This window comes from Dunckerocampus dactyliophorus, chromosome 3 (genome assembly GCF_027744805.1).
Source record: "Dunckerocampus dactyliophorus isolate RoL2022-P2 chromosome 3, RoL_Ddac_1.1, whole genome shotgun sequence".
NCBI lineage: Eukaryota > Metazoa > Chordata > Actinopteri > Syngnathiformes > Syngnathidae > Dunckerocampus > Dunckerocampus dactyliophorus.
Window position 1 is genome coordinate 30,242,912 of NC_072821.1, and position 18,040 is coordinate 30,260,951.

At 38.4% G+C, this 18,040-nt stretch overlaps 1 protein-coding gene across 10 annotated transcripts in view; it reads right to left on the reverse strand.

The window, feature by feature from the left end:
• The window catches only part of ppfia1 (PTPRF interacting protein alpha 1), a 72,007-nt gene that overhangs the window by 38,645 nt on the left and 15,322 nt on the right, over positions 1-18,040 (reverse strand). For all 10 annotated transcript variants that reach the window (XM_054770079.1, XM_054770077.1, XM_054770080.1 and 7 more), the window contains exons 3-6: positions 7,596-7,697; positions 6,804-6,968; positions 6,615-6,689; positions 3,392-3,493 (exon numbers count right to left, since the gene is read on the reverse strand). In XM_054770079.1, the coding sequence (XP_054626054.1) occupies positions 3,392-3,493; positions 6,615-6,689; positions 6,804-6,968; positions 7,596-7,697 (444 nt within the window). The remainder of the gene's footprint in view (positions 1-3,391; positions 3,494-6,614; positions 6,690-6,803; positions 6,969-7,595; positions 7,698-18,040) is intronic.

Genomic DNA, 18,040 nt, shown 5'->3' on the forward strand with positions numbered 1-18,040 from the left:
AAAATCCTTCATCGAAGACAGCCCGAGAAATAAGTACTGATTCCAATGCAAAATGTGGTCGTACTTAATGAAGAAACCCTTGTTGGCAAGGCAAGACAGTCTTGTAGTTGGTCATCAGGTGTGCAACACATCACAGGAGGGATTTTGTTCAGAGACTTCTATGTTTGACAGCAGGGATGGTGTTGTTGGGAGCATATTCAGCATTCTCTGCCAACAAATGCATCGACTCGAGTTGATGCCATGTAGCTCCATTTTGGTGTCATTTGACCACATCACATTCTCCCAGGCTTTCTCATTCAGATGCTGAGTACTTTCCTAAAGGGAGTGGACTAATTTGTGTGCTTCATGTACACATAACCGGTCTGTGCTTGTTTGGTTGGGGATTACATACTTCCCTCAATCAAAATACACATGTAGAATCCTCAGAAGGTTGACTCGACACAACTTGTTGGTTGAAGACGTTTCACCTTTAATCCAAAAGGATTCTTCAGTTCTAGATTTTACCTGTGGGGCCTGGTTTGAAAGCGGTGTCAAAGAAACCATCTGCGTCAAACTTGAAAGGCCTTCTCTGAACAGAGGGGGAGGTTTATGCCATCACCTATCTTCTTACAATCATGTCCTGTCATCTCTCCCCCGAAGATTGTCATGATCTAGGGGAACAATGGCCACTAACGAGATGTTTTGCCACCAGCCAGGTGAATGACCCATCATTATGCAAGAGGGTTGTTCACGGACTGGAACAACCCGTAGTGACCGTCCCCAGGTGACACACCTACCAGAGACATATAAAAGAGGGGAACTCCTCACCTAAAATTTAGAACTGAAGAAGCCTTTTGGATTTAAGGTGAAACGTCTTTAACCAACAAGAAGAGTACAGTTGCCTTGATTCAACCTTCTGCGGATAACCATGACCCAGAGAACTGAGAATCTACACAGACACACACAATAACGTAGAACCTTACTGTTTTTTCTGCATTCTTTTTACATTCTGTCTCTCTCAGTTACGATAAACCTACCATAAAAGTTCATATCTTTGTAAGGGCGGAAACTTAGAAAATCATATGTATGGCAGTTTATATAAGTATTTTTATTACAATTAGGCCTGTCAAATGATAAAAAATTTTAATCAGATTAATCAGGGTTTGAAAATTAATTAATCACCATGTCTCACTATTACCATCATTATATTACCTATCATTTTTCTGTGTATTTTAAACTAGCTCAGAGTACATTTGGAATACAGGAAGTGAACAAATGTATTGCAATTGGAATGGGGGGGGAGATTAAATAAGCTTTGCTTCTTCCTACTCCTTTTTGGACATGCAGAACAGTAAATTGTACTATGTGCTGTATTCCAATGTAACTTGCATGCATTTTCAAAATAGATCAAACCATTACCATTATCATGTCTGAAATACGCCCATTTTTACTGTATTTTTTTGAAAGAAAAATAAATTACTTGAATTATGTATATATACACATATACATATATATATATATATATATATATATATATATACACATACACATATATACATACATACATACACATACATATATATACACATATATACACACACACACACGTATATATGCATATATATACACATATACATATATATATATATATACATATATATATACATACATACATACACATACATATATATATACACATATATACACACACACACACGTATATATGCATATATATACATATACATATATATATATATATACATACATATATACATATACATACACATACATTTATATATATATATATATATATATATATATATATATATATATATATATATATATATAGTTGTATGTATGTATTAAAAATTTAAATTAAGTTAAGAGATGGCACACATGTCTGAAAATCTATTCACCCAACAATTACACACTAACACTAACTGTGTTATTATGAGCAATGAGGAGTGGCGTTCAAAGACACCATGTCATTTAAGTTGAATTCACATTTTGAGTGAATGTTCTGGGATTTTCCAGCTCACTTAAATGCAGCAAGTTAGTTAGTTACACAGTGAGTGATGAGAATACCCACTTATTGATTTTCATTGCATTTCTGTTTATTCAGACCACCCATACACGCATGATCAAGACGACGTTATGATGTTCCGAGTGTCCGTGAACGCATCTCGTGGTCTGTCTCGTGACAATGAGTGTTGTTGCAATGAATGGACTAGAGCAGGGGTCACCAATGTGGTGCCCGCGGGCACCAGGTAGCCCCCCACAACCACATGAGGTGCCCGCAAGCCTGCTTTTCATTCAGGTTTTCAGTTAATAATGAAAGAACAGTAGAAAGAAATGCATTCTGAAATACAAAATGTGAGTCGTGGACACCAGCATTTTGTTAATGTTCTGGTAAAACAAGCATATTCGCTTTGTTTGAGTTTAAAATAAGCTCTGAAAATAAATGTTACAAAAATGAGTAGCTCTTGGCCATTTTCATTTTGTAAAAGTAGCTCTCACAAAGAAAAACGTTGGTGACCCCTGGACTAGAGACGTGTTTGTTTGGAGTAGGAGGTACATATACTGTATGATGTTGGAATCGCACTGATGTTGATGTGTTCAGGTAAGAATAAAGTTATAAAAGAGCGTCAGGCATTGTGTGACTGTGGGGAGCTACACTGCGCCACCGTCTGTCGTCATAATAAAGAGCCGTGGCTTGCCATGATGCGTATATGTTAATCACTCTAAAAAATTTAACATAATAATTGAAATATATTAGTTACCGCCGTTCAACGCGCTATTTTTGACAGCCCTAATTACAATATATTTTTAGTATAAAGTTATGCCTGGAGACGGTACATAAATAATAATATATGCAGAGGAGAATGGAAAATGTGCATGACTAAACACTTTATATGCAGATATTAACAGCAGCAGGAGTTGCCTGCAGAAAACCATACTTGCGTCATTAGATATTCATTATATACTGGAAAAAGTTGTGATTGATAGCTATTACTGCCGTAATATGAAATGAAATGAAGTGACAATTGTAAATGAATAAATAATATCTAGACAGTAATGTACAAATTATTGAGAGCAGTGTCAACTGTAAAGTCACTCCGGCTTAGGTTTGTAAAATGATGCATTACTATGAACATTACCTTTATTGCGAATGTTGCTTTCGCTGTAAAATGTAGTGCATGTTGTGTGAATAGTGCATAATAAAGTATGTCTATCTGTATCGAAACACCTGTATAGTGTACAAGTGTTTTCCTCACATGTGCTGCAATAATTAAACAGGAAACAACTTAATTGAATTAAGCAAACAGATGGTCAGACATGAGCAAGTGTGGCTCTGTCTCACGCTCGGCTTTCAACCACATGCTATTCAACATATGCTGATGAGTAACCTCACCTTCCCATTAGTGCTTGGTGTATTTTCAGAGTTGTGATTGACCTCACTGGTTCCATCTGCCAGTCCCCTCTTCTGGAAGCTCTGCTCCCTGAGGTAAGCCAGCTACAGAGATAAAGAGTTAATCATTTACACAGAAAAACCTAAATCTATTCCTGTCATTTGACACGTATCATTTGTCATGTTTTTCTTTTCAGCAACAAGCTCTAAAGTGTGCACCCAGTGCCTAGAGTGCGTTAGCGAGCATGCATGAGTCTGTCTCAGGAACAAAAGATGACTCCAGCATTAAGTGCTTCATCATGAAGCATAGAGAAAATCTAGGACAGCTCAACATCCTCTAGGGGGTTTTGTCAATCTTAATCCCATTCAAGACGGGGGGGATTCAAGACTTGTCTGTCCTTTAAAAGGATGTACACACATATATAGAAGAGCAACAGCAGTAACTGAAACATTTTCTCAGATTCAAAATAGAACAAACACTAGCACATACGTAAAGTGATATTTCATAATGCAGTAGGGCATATGTTGTACATCGTGACGTAAGGAATGTGGGAACACTGAATACAGCGCACACTGAAGTTCATAAGACCTAAGACAAGACATAGGATAAGTGTGAACACAAAAATACCTTCCATGTGTATCAAGGATAGGGCTGTAATATTTTGGCCATTTCCACACGAATATGGATACATACATACAACACATACAGTGGTGCCTTGGTTAATATCATTAATCCGCTCCAGAAGGTCAGACTCAAACCAAAACAGACTTCAACCAAAGCAAATTTTCCCCATAGAAAATAATATAAATCCAATTAATCTGTTCCAGAAACCTGCATATGTCAGCACAAAACACATTTTATAGCCAACAGTTATAGTTTACATGCAGAAAATGATGCAAAAATAATTACAAATGACAAATGAATGGAATGGACAACTGAACATTTAACATCACTTTACCCAACACATACCCACAAAACCAGAAATTAACAAAATAATACAAAATAAACACATAATATTATGTGCCGGCGTGGATGCCTTATGATGTGTGATGTGTGCTATGTTTGACTGTGGATCCTGCAAACATGCTACAGTAAGTTGGAATGCTTCTGTTTTGTTGTTGGAAACACCAAGTGTCACCTTTGAGGCTCCATCGGGTTGACAGTCTATGCTGTGTCCATCCATCCATCCAATCATTTTCTATGCCGTTTATCCTCACTAGGGTCGTGGGTATGCTGGAGCCTATCCCAGCTGACTTCGGGCGAGAGGCGGGGTACACCCTGGACCGCTGTCACGTTTTCATACTTCTGAAAGGACGACAGTCTTCTCTTTAAGCTGTTAAATTCTGAGGTCTTGCAGCCTCGTCTGGGTACGGTCCAGCTCCTTTCTCTTTTATGCTGTCCATGTGTTTGTTACGTTGTGTATCTCTTTACAACTCTGATACAAACGCGGTCCACAACGCATTGCGCGGTCACATGCAAGTAACGCGAGATTTGGACTGATAGTGAGCAAGATGGCGGCGTATACAAACCAAACGTTATTTTGGACGCTAAACAAGCGGGCAAACGCAAGCCAAGGCAAAAGTTTTGCAAAAAGTTTGATTGTTAAGCGAAAAATGTGCTGACCGGGGCGGACGTTAACCGATGTACCACTGTATTTTTCTATACGTTTTGGCCTCTTGGTTGGTCGTCCCTCGTTTATCGCGGTTAATTGGTTCTAGAACCGACCAAGATAAGTGAATTTCTGAGAAGTAAGATTCAATATTAGTAAATGGTATTTTACCATTATTAGAGCCGTGTGGACATGAAATAACACCCCTATACCCGTATTTACCTTTACACTCCTATTATTTTTATTTACAACACATTGCTCAACTCAAATGCACAGGCTACGAGATCACTGCAGGGACACGAGACGGACGCCACTTTAAACATAGCATGCTACCCGGCTAACTAGGTAGCTTCCACTTTATTTATTCTAAACTTAAGAAAACGTTTCAAACGAAGTGAGGAAGAAAGTCAAAGCAAGAAGCCAAAAACTTTCCACTTCCGCATGTAATGGGAGGAGAACTTTTTTTCACTCTGACGCCTAGTGACTAGCATACTACATATAACTTTTCTTTATTTATTTATTTTTTTTTACTAATAGTCCATTGTCAACCACGAAACAGTGGTAATTTCTTAATTACAGTCGTCCGTCACTATATCACTGTTCGAATAGTGCTCCCTCACTATATCATGGTTTTTCAAAAAATAATTAATAAATGGTCGCTGTTTCGTGGTTGACTATGGCCTATTATTAGTAAAAAAAATATTGAAAAACAAGTTATATGTAGTATTCTGGTCACTAGGCATCAGTAATGTTATGAAACATGATGTTAGATTACATTACCTTTCACACTGCATGGAGACTGGCCGTCATGCCATGCCCGAGACGGACATGCCATGCCTGAGACTGAGTGGGGAAAAAAAGGTTCTCCTCTCATTCAGTGTGGAAGTGGTAAGTTTTTGGCATCTTTGTCCTTCCCCACTCCGTTTGAAAAACCTTCTTAAGTTTAGAATAAGTATATTGGCGAGGATAAGTACTTTGCTCAGTAGCTGTAGCTCAGTAGTCTGTTATGTCTCTGCAGAGATTCCGTAGCCCGCACCATGTGTTGTAAACAATGAATAATAGGAGTGTAAAAGTGACTATTGGGGTGTTATTTCATGTCTACGTACAGGGCTCTAATAATGTTAAAACCTGTATTTAGAAAGTCATAAACAACTACGAAAATATTCAGTTGATTAATATCGAATCCTACTTCGCAGAAATTTACTTATGGTGGGCGAGTCTGGAACCATTTAACTACGATGTGGCAAGCAATGACTGTAAACAATTTTTGCCCTGACAACCCCAGCCAGAGTGGAGATTTTCAAAAACTCAGACTCAAGTGTTTGTGTGTGGACGAGTAAAATAGAGCGCTTTGGTTTGTGTCATAAGAAATGTGCAATATTATCTCATGGCTATAAACCTTATTTAACATTAGAACATGAAGCTACTGACTTACAGGTGTTTTGTTTTATTTTGTGCGCCTTATAACACATACAGGCAATTTTAAAAACATCCATGATGTCATGTGATCCATGAGATTTTTTTTTTTTTTTTTTTTGTAAAACACCGGTGTGGCGGAAACATGCGTTTTTGAAAATATCCATGTTTGTGGGGACAGAAAACAAAAGCTCTCTCACTTCTTTGTGTGACATGGTGAGCTGCTCCTCCAAAGCGCTGCATCTTTCCAAAGCAACACGCAGTCTCTCCCTTACCTGGAAAACATGGAAATAAGTAACACCCATTGACAGTTATGAACCTCGTCTTTTTCCACAATCAGCCCAAATGCATGTGTACATTAAACACTGAGTAGCAGATCCAAGTCATACCTTCTCATCAAGGGCTTTGTGGTGTTCAAAAAGTGACTTAAGGGCTTTAAGGACTTCCACTTCACTTGAGACTCCTGCTGGAGACTGAGCTTGTCGTTTCACTACAGTCATCCTCAGACTTCGCTCGTGACGAGAAACCAGGCACTCCAGGTGCTCCAAGAGGAGCTAGACAAACCAGCAATCATGTGAGACATCATAATGTAGTCATTGTTGTTACAACATTAATGCTCGCCACCAAGATTATTGCAACATTGTTTATATAAAGCCTTGATGACGCTGCAGGCCTCCAGAATTTTTTTTTTATTTTTACAAGGAGCACAATGGCCCCCAACTTAAATATTTCACTGTATTATTGTTAAATACTTCAACTAGTAGGCCACAAAAGTAAAACGTCAATGAGATTAAAAGGTGAGTGTTCACACACACTGGCATCAATAGGCTTAGCCTGTGACAAGCTGTCATTAATTGACTCCACATTTTACAGACTATTTTTCATTACTCACAGTAATAAGGGACAAATTATGTCACAAAAAAAACACGTGCAAGTAGATGAAAAATGTAATCGCAATGTCTCAAAATTTGGTCTCAAAATGCAACCATTTAGTCGTCGTCGTCTGGAGGCCTGCGACGTAGTTAGTGCAATTTGCAACATAGGACTATGAAAGACTTATCAGTTCATTCAATGACAACCATGCACTACCCAAGCAGATATTGGCCAACTAGACAAACTAATCTCAAATCTATTGTAGTTCAAATAACCACATTCTAAAAAATGACTATGCTTCAACTTACACGTGTGTTGTTTCTCTCAGCTTTCAGTTCTGCAATCTCCTCCTCCTTTTCCAGAAGTTGTTCGCGGCACATGTTCACCTCCTTTGTTAGTGCTGCAAACTCCTATGAAAAAAATAAATAAAAAAATACAACAATGTCAAAACCCTTTTTACACCAAGTTAATTTTTAAGCGCATCAAGGAAGTAGGTACGTACAAGCTTTTGAAATGTAACTCACTGTCGCACACTACCGGAAGGTGCAATTCCATTTCTCGGTAGATATGTGAACAAAATGTGCAGTCAGCAAGAAGCCCTCTGACATTTACTCAGGTTCTCAAACTTATTATTTTGGAACTAGAGTTGTACCTCGGTACGTCCCACTTTTTGAGTGCCCAAACAAAGTATCTAACATATTGGTGACTGGCCTCTGTGCTTTTTTTTTTATTGAGTATGTCTGCAAAATAAACCCTCATGGGACCAAAGAAAATTGTGAGTGCCAGCATTTGATAAAGAGGGTGAGAAACACTACTGAATAAAGTACTTCCCTCCTTCCTCTCCACTCCTCACTGCCTTCGCTAACAACAGGCTTCAATCAAGGCAAACGTGAAGTTAAATGATGATTTATCAGTTTCATTCAACATTTATAAGTATTTCACATTAGAATTAAATTATAATTCTTCTCTTTAATATGTGTTTTTGTTAATATTTGTGGGTGTCTGGAACGGATTCATTGGTTTTACATTATTTGTTATGTAAAAAATTGCTTCGATTTTTCACTGGACACGCACCAATAACTTCCTGCTTGTCAAGACCGATAACCTTCTCTATATATTGTTTTTAAATTTAGATTAAACTGTAGTTTGTGCACACCTGGAGGTAAGAACAACTCAAAGTTGGATTTGACAAACTGTACCTGTAAATTTGTCCTTCCCAAATATTATGACACCACTATTTACAAAACATACAAAAAGGAGTTTACTAAGGGGTTTACTCGCTGACAAAAGCCGATGTTAAAGGCCTGTTCATCCAGTGGAATCATTTCCATGATGAAATCACAGATGGCTTGAGTCCTCGGGTCGTCTATGGCAAACTTCTTTGCACTTTTCAAACACCGCAGGTTTGATGTGTTGAAAGTCAAAGTATTTTTCCCCTTTATTGCGGAATGTTTGCAGAGCATTTGGCAAAATGCCTTCCTCTGAAACAGTGAAGAAATGCCACACGATCAACAAGAGCGTTTTTTTTATCGTTAGAGCTATATTTTAAAATGAGATTTATCTGTATGATGTCATAATTCCTCATTTATTATCCTGCACTCCTAATAATTGGCCACTCAGATCTTATAATTGCTGCCATGCCCCCGCAACCTCCAAACTGTATGTGAGGATGTGACCTACAACTTCACTGAAACTGACACACTGAATGAATGGACAAAGGCACAAGCTTCATTAGCTTTTTGAGCTCTCAAGTATGAAAGTGCCATAGACAGACAAAGTTTTGATGTGGTTTGTCTCCACTGGTGTGTGTATGGGTGTGTTTCTGCATGAAAAGTTTTTGTGGCCTCAGTTGTATTCACTTCTACACTGTAAAATAAAATAATGAACATATTTCACAAAGCATTTTTGTTTGAAGTATGGGAGCGTTGTCAGACAATACAGTGGAACCTCGATTAGCGTGTTTTTCAGTTAACGTAAAAAATTTCCACCAGAATTTTTCCACGGTTTACTTACATTTTTGTGTGTACAATATGGCACGCATCTTGTAGCGTTACTAATACACTGCATGAGTCTAACAGCGTTCTTAATGTTTTTTTATTTTTATCAAAAAACGTCCTGTTAGCATCCTTAGCTTGCAAATGGCAAAGTCAACTTTTTCGACTGTCATCAGCGGGTGACTCTCAAAAATGTTAACACAAAACACATTTTTATAGTTTTACATAATGCATATAAATGATGAATGAAAGAGATAAATAAATGTTTAAGGTTACTTTTACCTTCACCGAAAGCGTGACTGTAGCCAAAGACACAATGTGGCAGCAAGATCAAAACCTTTCCTGTTGCTGGCACTTGCAAATTTCTTTGACTACATTGTGGCTTATTTTGCAGCCACAATCAAAGAAAAGCAGAGGACTTGAGGTGAGACACACTACTGAATAAAAAAAAAAAAACACAAAAAGGTGGTGTCCTAGTTGATCTCACATCGTGTCTTTGGCAATGCCTTCAGTGAAGGTAACGGTGACCTTAAATGTTCATTTATCCCTTCCATTTATGATATATATGTATTTATGTGCATTTCAAATTGTTTTCTGCATGTAATTAGCATCTTTTGCTTTGTGGAATGGATTAGTTAGACTGATTGATTTGGTTAGTGTCCTTTTCGGTTAGAGTCGGACCTTCTGGAAAAAATTACAGACGCTAACCAAGGTACATAACAAATAATGTCTAATCAAGTCGGGCAGTACGCATGTGTTTTACTGGACAACTTTTGATCCAATGACAAAAATTTGAGTGTGAACATTAACGAATCAGAACAAATGTGTGCATTATGTATCTTTCTTCACATTCTCAGTACTATGGTCCAGACCAGTGTACTGAACTACAAGTGTGAACAAAGCCTTCCAGGCACATTTTTCCCCATCTCTCTCTTACACATGCACACGCACGCACGCACACACACACGCACACACACACACACACACGCACACACACCACGGGATTACATGCATGGCTGGTTTGAGAGAATGTGCCATCCTGATTTTTGGCCTTGTACCACATGCAGTGATAGAGTTTGTGTACTTGCTTCATTGTTAGATTACCGAAGATGGTGGATGGATGCAGAGCTGCTGGAACTCTTGTTTAAAATGTACCACCTTAAGTATTTGTTTTGCCTTCACCCCAGCCACTGCGCCGCTCCAGTGTCTGGCCCAAATTCTCCTTCGATGGGAGTGTGCGACTGCTATTGGCTATGGTCAAGGGCTGCCCTGCACTAGCCAATAACATGCCTTAGAAGGCAGGCCTTTGGGTAATTACAGAGTAGCTTACTTCCTACATTCCAGAGCAGAGGCTGGGTAGTGCAGCTCCCTTCTGAACGGTCTATGCTTCACTTCCATTTTCAGCCCGTTAACAGTCTACCATCAACCACAACTCTTGAAGATAAAGGACCCTCTGTCATGGTTTAATAGTCTTACATGATCTGACTATGGGGAAAAAATAAAATAAAATATTCAAAAAGATAAGAAAATAACAGATTTGTGACCTAGAGTAAGTTATACAACCACATTGATATTCTAACAAAGCTATTCTAATTTGTAGGCAGAATTTGTAGCAAAAACATGCATTGCATCTAATAATAGTCATGATAAGCAAGGTTGTGACCCTGAACAAAGGAAAATAATCCCCTGAAAGATTAGATGACAATTTGGATCTACAGTAAATGTCACAAGGCAAACGATTTTGGCTACTTTGCCCATTTTGACTTCGATATCCACAATTGAAACAGAAATCCTTTTATACTTTTTAGTTGATCATCTTACAAATGTGGACATAGGGGAGAATAACAGTCACACCAAAAAATTCAAGGATGAGCACACAACGGCAAGCATAATAACAAAAATCATCTTTACATATGTGTCAAATTTGCAACAGATATGTCAATACGCAATCGGCTCTCATTATTAATCCAGTCTAAGGTTTTATATATTTAATTTGGTGTCAGTGTATGTGAACCAGTAATATGCTGATTTCAAGTAGACTCAGCTGGCCTGTAAGCCTTGGAACAGGGGAGGAGATTAATGGGGGCTACATGAATATGTGTGCCAAGCCATTAAAGGCACAGTACAACAAAACACAACAATACACGAAACCTTTTCAGGGACAAGTGTAGTGTGTAAAGCATGCAGCTTCATGGGGGATCACTCCAACAGCACAGTGACAGGAATGACTGTATTTCTATTGTAATGCAGAAAGCATGGGCAAGGGGCATAACCCAGTTTCAACAAGTAATTCAATTTTTATGTACTATTACCATTAGTATATACTGTATTAGGAGTGTCATGAGATTAAAACTGATGATTTCTCGTTCAGAAAAAAATGTATCACAAGATAAATGAAAATGTAGTTGATAATTTTGCTGGCCTCCATATTTTGTCATGTGCATGCCTGTCAGTTTCCCTCGTCTCTTGCCTCCAAACAGACAAAAAGAGAGTTCACTCTGTGCATTGGTTCTGCACCTAGATGCATGATAGAACAACAGCGAACAGAGTGAGGCCTCTTGTCAGTCATACACCCGCTTTGTATCTGTGGGGGGAGGTGGGGCTGCTAGCTAGCACACAAACACAGCCAAAGAGTGGAGCTTCGTAAGGAGCAATGCAAGGTAAAGTTAGGAGGGAAAAGATGCTTGCAAAGCCAAATACCACGGCCCCCGTGTGGGAATATTATTAATGAGCAAGGTGAGCTCATCAACATGAACGAACCATGATGCCGAATTTATTCGAAAGTAGAAGCAATATAAAAAGGCAACAAAGCAAACTTGCCCACCTCGAATATAAATATCAAATATCCAGCAGACCCAGTTTTCCCCATCTGGAAAAACAACTACACATCGAGATGCAGAGCCTTCATCCCGACAGTCAACACTCACTGAAACGTTTAGTTGGCAATGTAAATACAAAAGGAACAGCGCCAAATTTTCTGCATTCATAAGAAATGCTGCTTTTTAATGCAGTTGAAAAGCCAGCACTTCAATAAATGCTGCACATCAGACAGTACAAATTGCTTGTAAGAAAATACACCACAAACACCAATTCCACAACTTTACAGTAAGTAAAAGACGACATATTAAAAGGAAATATTGCATTATTATGATTATTTATTATTATTATTATTATTAATTATTATTAGGGCTGTCAAAGTTAACGCGTTAACGGAAGTTTCCTTTTATGGCACAAATTTTTTTGATGCGTGATTAACGTGCGCACGTCCTGTTTGACCCTCGGCCCACACCATAGTTTGAGGAAACGCAGCGGAGTGGCAGCTGATGTGAAGCCAGAAGCAGGAACAAATATTAAGCAGAAATGGGCAAAGAAAAGTGTATTCTGAATGGTAAGATTAGCTTAACAAGCCTGGCAGATGCCTCTCTAGACGAGACCCAAGTTATTTGTATTACTGTGAGTCGAGTTGTCGCCGAGAAGAAGAGAGAAGTTACTGGTGCACTGCGGGTATTTTTTAAATTGTCAATTATACAGTGGTATCGTGTATACTAGTGTCCAAACTGTTTTTTTTTTAAGATACAAGCCGTCTCTTGGTGAATTTTTTGCTTTGAACAGCTAGTTAAAATTTGGGCTAGAAGCTACTAGTTACGGGCAGCCATAGTCGAGGACAGCTATTTGCAGGCTTGTGTCAATGACAATGGATGTAAATAACATTAACTCTCGCTAGCGTTAGCATCACATTAGCTGGTCACCGGGAAAGATTTTCAACACACACGTAACATACGTACATTATAGCAATCTGATTTATCTTGTTATGTATTGAGCAAAACTATGACAGGAACATCATCAAATTAAAAGCACTAAATGAACACAGAGCCACTACCTGACAGTACAAACCTGCAGGTCTTGTTTTTTTCAGAGAGGTGCACCAACAAATATGTACATTAGCACTCAATAAGGTCATCAAATCCTACCTTTATTGATAAGAGCTGATGCTCTTACCACATAGCATCAGCTTTTGCGACCAAGTATGAGGTGAAAGAAACACCATAAAAATACTGTAAAGTATTTTATCTGTGCATGGTGGGAGAAGATGCATTGCAAAGTTAAGTGGAACAAGTTATCTTTTAATAGAACAATGGCCTATATTTATAAAATGTGTATCCCTTTACAACAAAAATTATTTCAATTTTAATTTTTGTGTGTGTTTTTTTTTTTTTTTTTAAATCATTGCACCTGAATGTTTCCCAAGGCCCGGTGGTTGGGGACACCTGCCCAAGGGTGCCATTGAAGGGGGACAAGTTAGGACAATTCCACTGGCCCCAATAGGTAAAATAATTTTGCCATCTGGTTATGATTTTTTAAAATCATCATCAGAAAACGATTTAAAACAATCTCTTGTATTTGGTAGTAAGTTAAATATTTGCATTAACCAAATGTAAGCTTCCATATTGACTGACTCCCCCCCCCCCCCCCCATAGTTAATTAGTTTGAATTTTTTTATTATTTTTTTTAAAATATCATAAAAATGTTTCACTACACTTTATTTGATAATCATGCACTGGACTCACCTGCCTGCCGTGTTGGCACTTGCGCATGTACGACCAGATAAAAGTACACAACCCGAGGGACGCATTTTGTTCCTTATTACCGCGAGAATGAAAAATAGCACGTAACATGGTTCAGTCCATTGACGACAGCTTGGCACAGGCTAAGCTTATCTATGCCAGCGTGTTCTATCGCTCACGTTTCAATCTCATTCAACTTTCTGACGTCTTTGTTTACACATTTTGCCCGGCTCTCACGGCCTCTCTGGCGGCAGCTAGCAAGCTCGTTTTTTGTCCCACGGACGAGCTATCACGTTCATGGGGTACATACTAACTTAGTTTTTAAAACTGTCTTGTTATTATAATACTTGTGGCTTGTCTTCAACACTAGATGTGTGTCTAAGTTGTTCGACATAAACACGTCGTGTGTCCACCTTTAAGAAACAAAATGATCACAGGGTTCTCCAACAGGTAGCTCGTAAGATAGCAGCAGCTCACCAGCTGATGTTGAGTAGTTCACCAAAGAAAATTTGCTTTACCTCTTAGTATTTTATAAGTGTTCGATTCAGACATGATGTCTGTATTTAATGACAAATGAGCACACTGTTTGAAGATGTGCTTTGTAAACAAAGTACAATTTAAATGTTGGCAGTCACATAAAACACAAAAAGGTCATCTCTCCTTTCTTTTTGTCCAAGTAGCTAGTAATGCTGCAAGTTGGATACCCTGGACTGTGGATTTACACAGGAGAGGATTAGACCACCACTCCTCCCAGTCTTAGTGTAAGGAACAAATAGGAGGAGGGCGTTGGCACACCAATTCCGCCCACTCGTGCTGTATTTAAGGCCTAGGCTACCAGCACTTGTTAGTTCGCTGACGAAGCTCTTCGAATGAGAAGCAAAACGTCCGACACATTCTTCACAGAAGTACAAATGACGTCTCAAGAAGCCTTTCCCTCATTATTTAAATTGTTATTTTCTTAATTGTGTTGTGTTGAACTAAAAATATTATTACTGAACAATTCTTTTCCCATGTATTCGTATTGTTCTAAAACAGGCATCAAATTAAATTCAGGTTTGCGTCAAATAGTACAAAATTGGAAATCGGATACCAAAATAGCTGCAAATTCACTGTATAATTTATCAATCATTGATTTGTCGATTAATTGTTGTAACTGTACTGCATACAAAGTTTAAATGTGTACATCCTAATCAGATATTCATGAATTATTCATAATCTTACTCATTATTCCTTCAAATCATCTAATGCATTTCTAGCCAATACGATGAAAAACGCTGTGGGACTATGTCGCTTTCGTTAGATCAGAATCAAATGCAAACTCCTTCATAATGACTTTAGCTGTCTTAAAAGCTTAAAACGTGCTGACACAAGATACTCTGCAGAGAGCATCTGCTACCCGAGAGGAAAATTTAGAAAAACACAATGGCTGTAGCTCAAAGCAGCCTCAACTGTTTCTCACACGTACAGACAGAATAAAGGAAATGTAACTTAGAAATACGAGGTCGCAGACAACCACATTGTATCTCACTAGGCACTCTAATTGTTTCTGACACTGTGTGAAACGCATGTATCATAGTATCTTTTCACATGTACACTGACAATCTAATGAGGTCCAATGCAAGAGCTTTTAGAAAGATAATCTTCAGTTATGGTTGAGAGTATGAGAGAGCTGTTAAACCGTCCATCCATCCATTTTCTATGCGGGTATGCTGGGGCCTATCCCAGCTGCCTTCAGGCGAGAGGCGGGGTACACCCTGGACTGGTCATCAGCCAATCGCAGGGCACATATAGACAAACATTCACGCTCACATTCATAGCTATGGACAATTTACAGTCGCCAATTAACCCAACATGCATGTTTTTCGAATGTGGGAGGAAACTGGAGTACCCAGAGAAAACCCACGCACGAGAAGAACATGCAAACCAACAGGGATTCGAAACCAGATCTTTCGATCTCCTGACCGTGTGGCCAAAATGCTAACCACTCAGCCACCGTGCGGCCCTGTTAAACTGTTACGTTTATTATTTTGGTTGTAGTGGTGTACAACTGTATCATACTGGCTATTTTTTAACATGTGGCTCAGTTTGCGAAGGGAGGGCACCATGCTCTGCTTCACTATGACCATGACACTCCCACTATCATGCTTGACTGTAGACAAGACACACTTGTCTTGGTTACTAGCACATATGCTTAACACCAAATAAACCAAATAAGTTGATCTTGGTCTCATCTATAGATCACGCTCAACGCTTCCCCAATGTTCTCAACAAAACTGGCGCGTAAAAATGGCAGCTGATGGAACTCGCTGTTGGTAAGTGTTGTTTAAGAGATGTAGTTCAATACACTAGTCCCCTAAACATACACTTTATGAATAAAGAATATGAGAAAAATGACCTTAATATGCATATACACTATCTCAAAAGTGACTATACCGATCAGACATTTCTGTTACAGTACATCTTATTCAAGGGACAATCAGAAATCAGGCATTTTATGTCACAAACATCAGAAAAGAAGCCCACAAAATCAGGAAGGGACTGAAATTTTGAGACTCTAGAACAGGGGTCACCAACGTGGTACCCGCAGGCAGCAGGTAGCCTCCCACGACTACATGAGGCGCCTGCAAGCCTGCTTTTCATTTAGGTTTTCAGTTCAAAGAAATGCATTCGGAAATACAAAATGCGAGTTGTGTATATCAGCATTGTGTCGATGTTCTGGTAAAACAAGCATATTCGGTTTGTTTGGGTTGAAATAAGCTATGAAAATAAGTGCTACAAAAATGAGTAGCTCTTGGCATTTCCGTTTTGTAAAAGTTGCTCTCACAAGAATAAACGGAGACCACTGCTCTAGATAGGCGTGGACCACAATCTCCCCTCAGATGTGCACAACTCTGTGGTCAAACTACAAGAAACAAAAGTACTAACTCAGGTTTTGCTTGAATATCAAATACTAGATATAAACAAATGAATATATTAAATATAATTTTATATTGTCTCTTTCTCTCTGGTAGAAAAAACCTACCGTAATTCTGGACTGTTCATCAGCTGTATATATTTTGGCAAGAAATGTTACATTCCCAAATGTTTTATGCAATGATTGCAAAGAAACAAAAAGGATAGAATGATGTACATGTATTAATGGGTCAAATATGCAATAAACAGAATGTTCAAAACTTTAACTTGACAGCCTATCCTTGACAAACATTTGCACTCATCCACATTATGTCAGTGTGAAATGAGTCATTCTTTGTCATACCACTGCATTCTCAATTCACGCCATTGTGCCACTAGCCACACACAATTTCGTCTGTACCACCAATGGGCCTGTTCAATGTGAGAAAATTATAAAAATATGAATACACAGATGAATCACAATATGGGCTCGAACGTCTTATTGACTCTGCCAAGCGCATGCGTGGAGGTTATGTTGATCTGTCTGTTTGACTGTTTGTGTTCAAAATAACTTGAAAAGTTCTGAATGCACTTGGATGACATTTTCAGGAATTGTCGGAAATGGGATATGGAAGAAATGATTACATTTTGAGGGTGATCCGGATCACCGTCTGGATCCAGGAATTTTTTTTTTTAAGGATTCTTTAACATTGCGAGATAGGACCATTTTCAGCATTTGTGCATATAACGCCACAAAAAATGGTCAGAGCACTTGGAAAAAAAATACAAGACAAGTTTCCAACGGGCTGTGCAAAATATTAAAGACTGATCCAAAAAATGTAGGATTATTATTTTGGTGTGAATCACAATATTGGGGGGGGGGGATATGGCACTTGGTGGAGATCTGGGCTCTGAGTGCTTTTCTAGTTAGTTTTGGGTTTCTAATGATTTATTTAAAGTTATTTTCTTTGGATTGCTAATACAACATACATTGGGTGAGGCTTACTAAGAATATTACAATATTTATATATTACAATAATTAAACTGAAGAGGCTTTCTATCTAAAGCTTTCAATGTTTTCTTGAAGGAAGTTTTACTGTGTTTTCTGTTGCATGTGACCAAGTTGTATAGCAATAGGTTATATGAGTGAAAATCATTCCATGCATATACATTTTTGATGATTCAAAAGTCAGAAAAGGTCTTACATGATTGAAATTTGACAAGTTAAATTTCATTCTATTTGTGATTTTTTTTAACATGTTGCTTAAATGTTTGGTTTGAGTTGACCACGCCCAGATACTT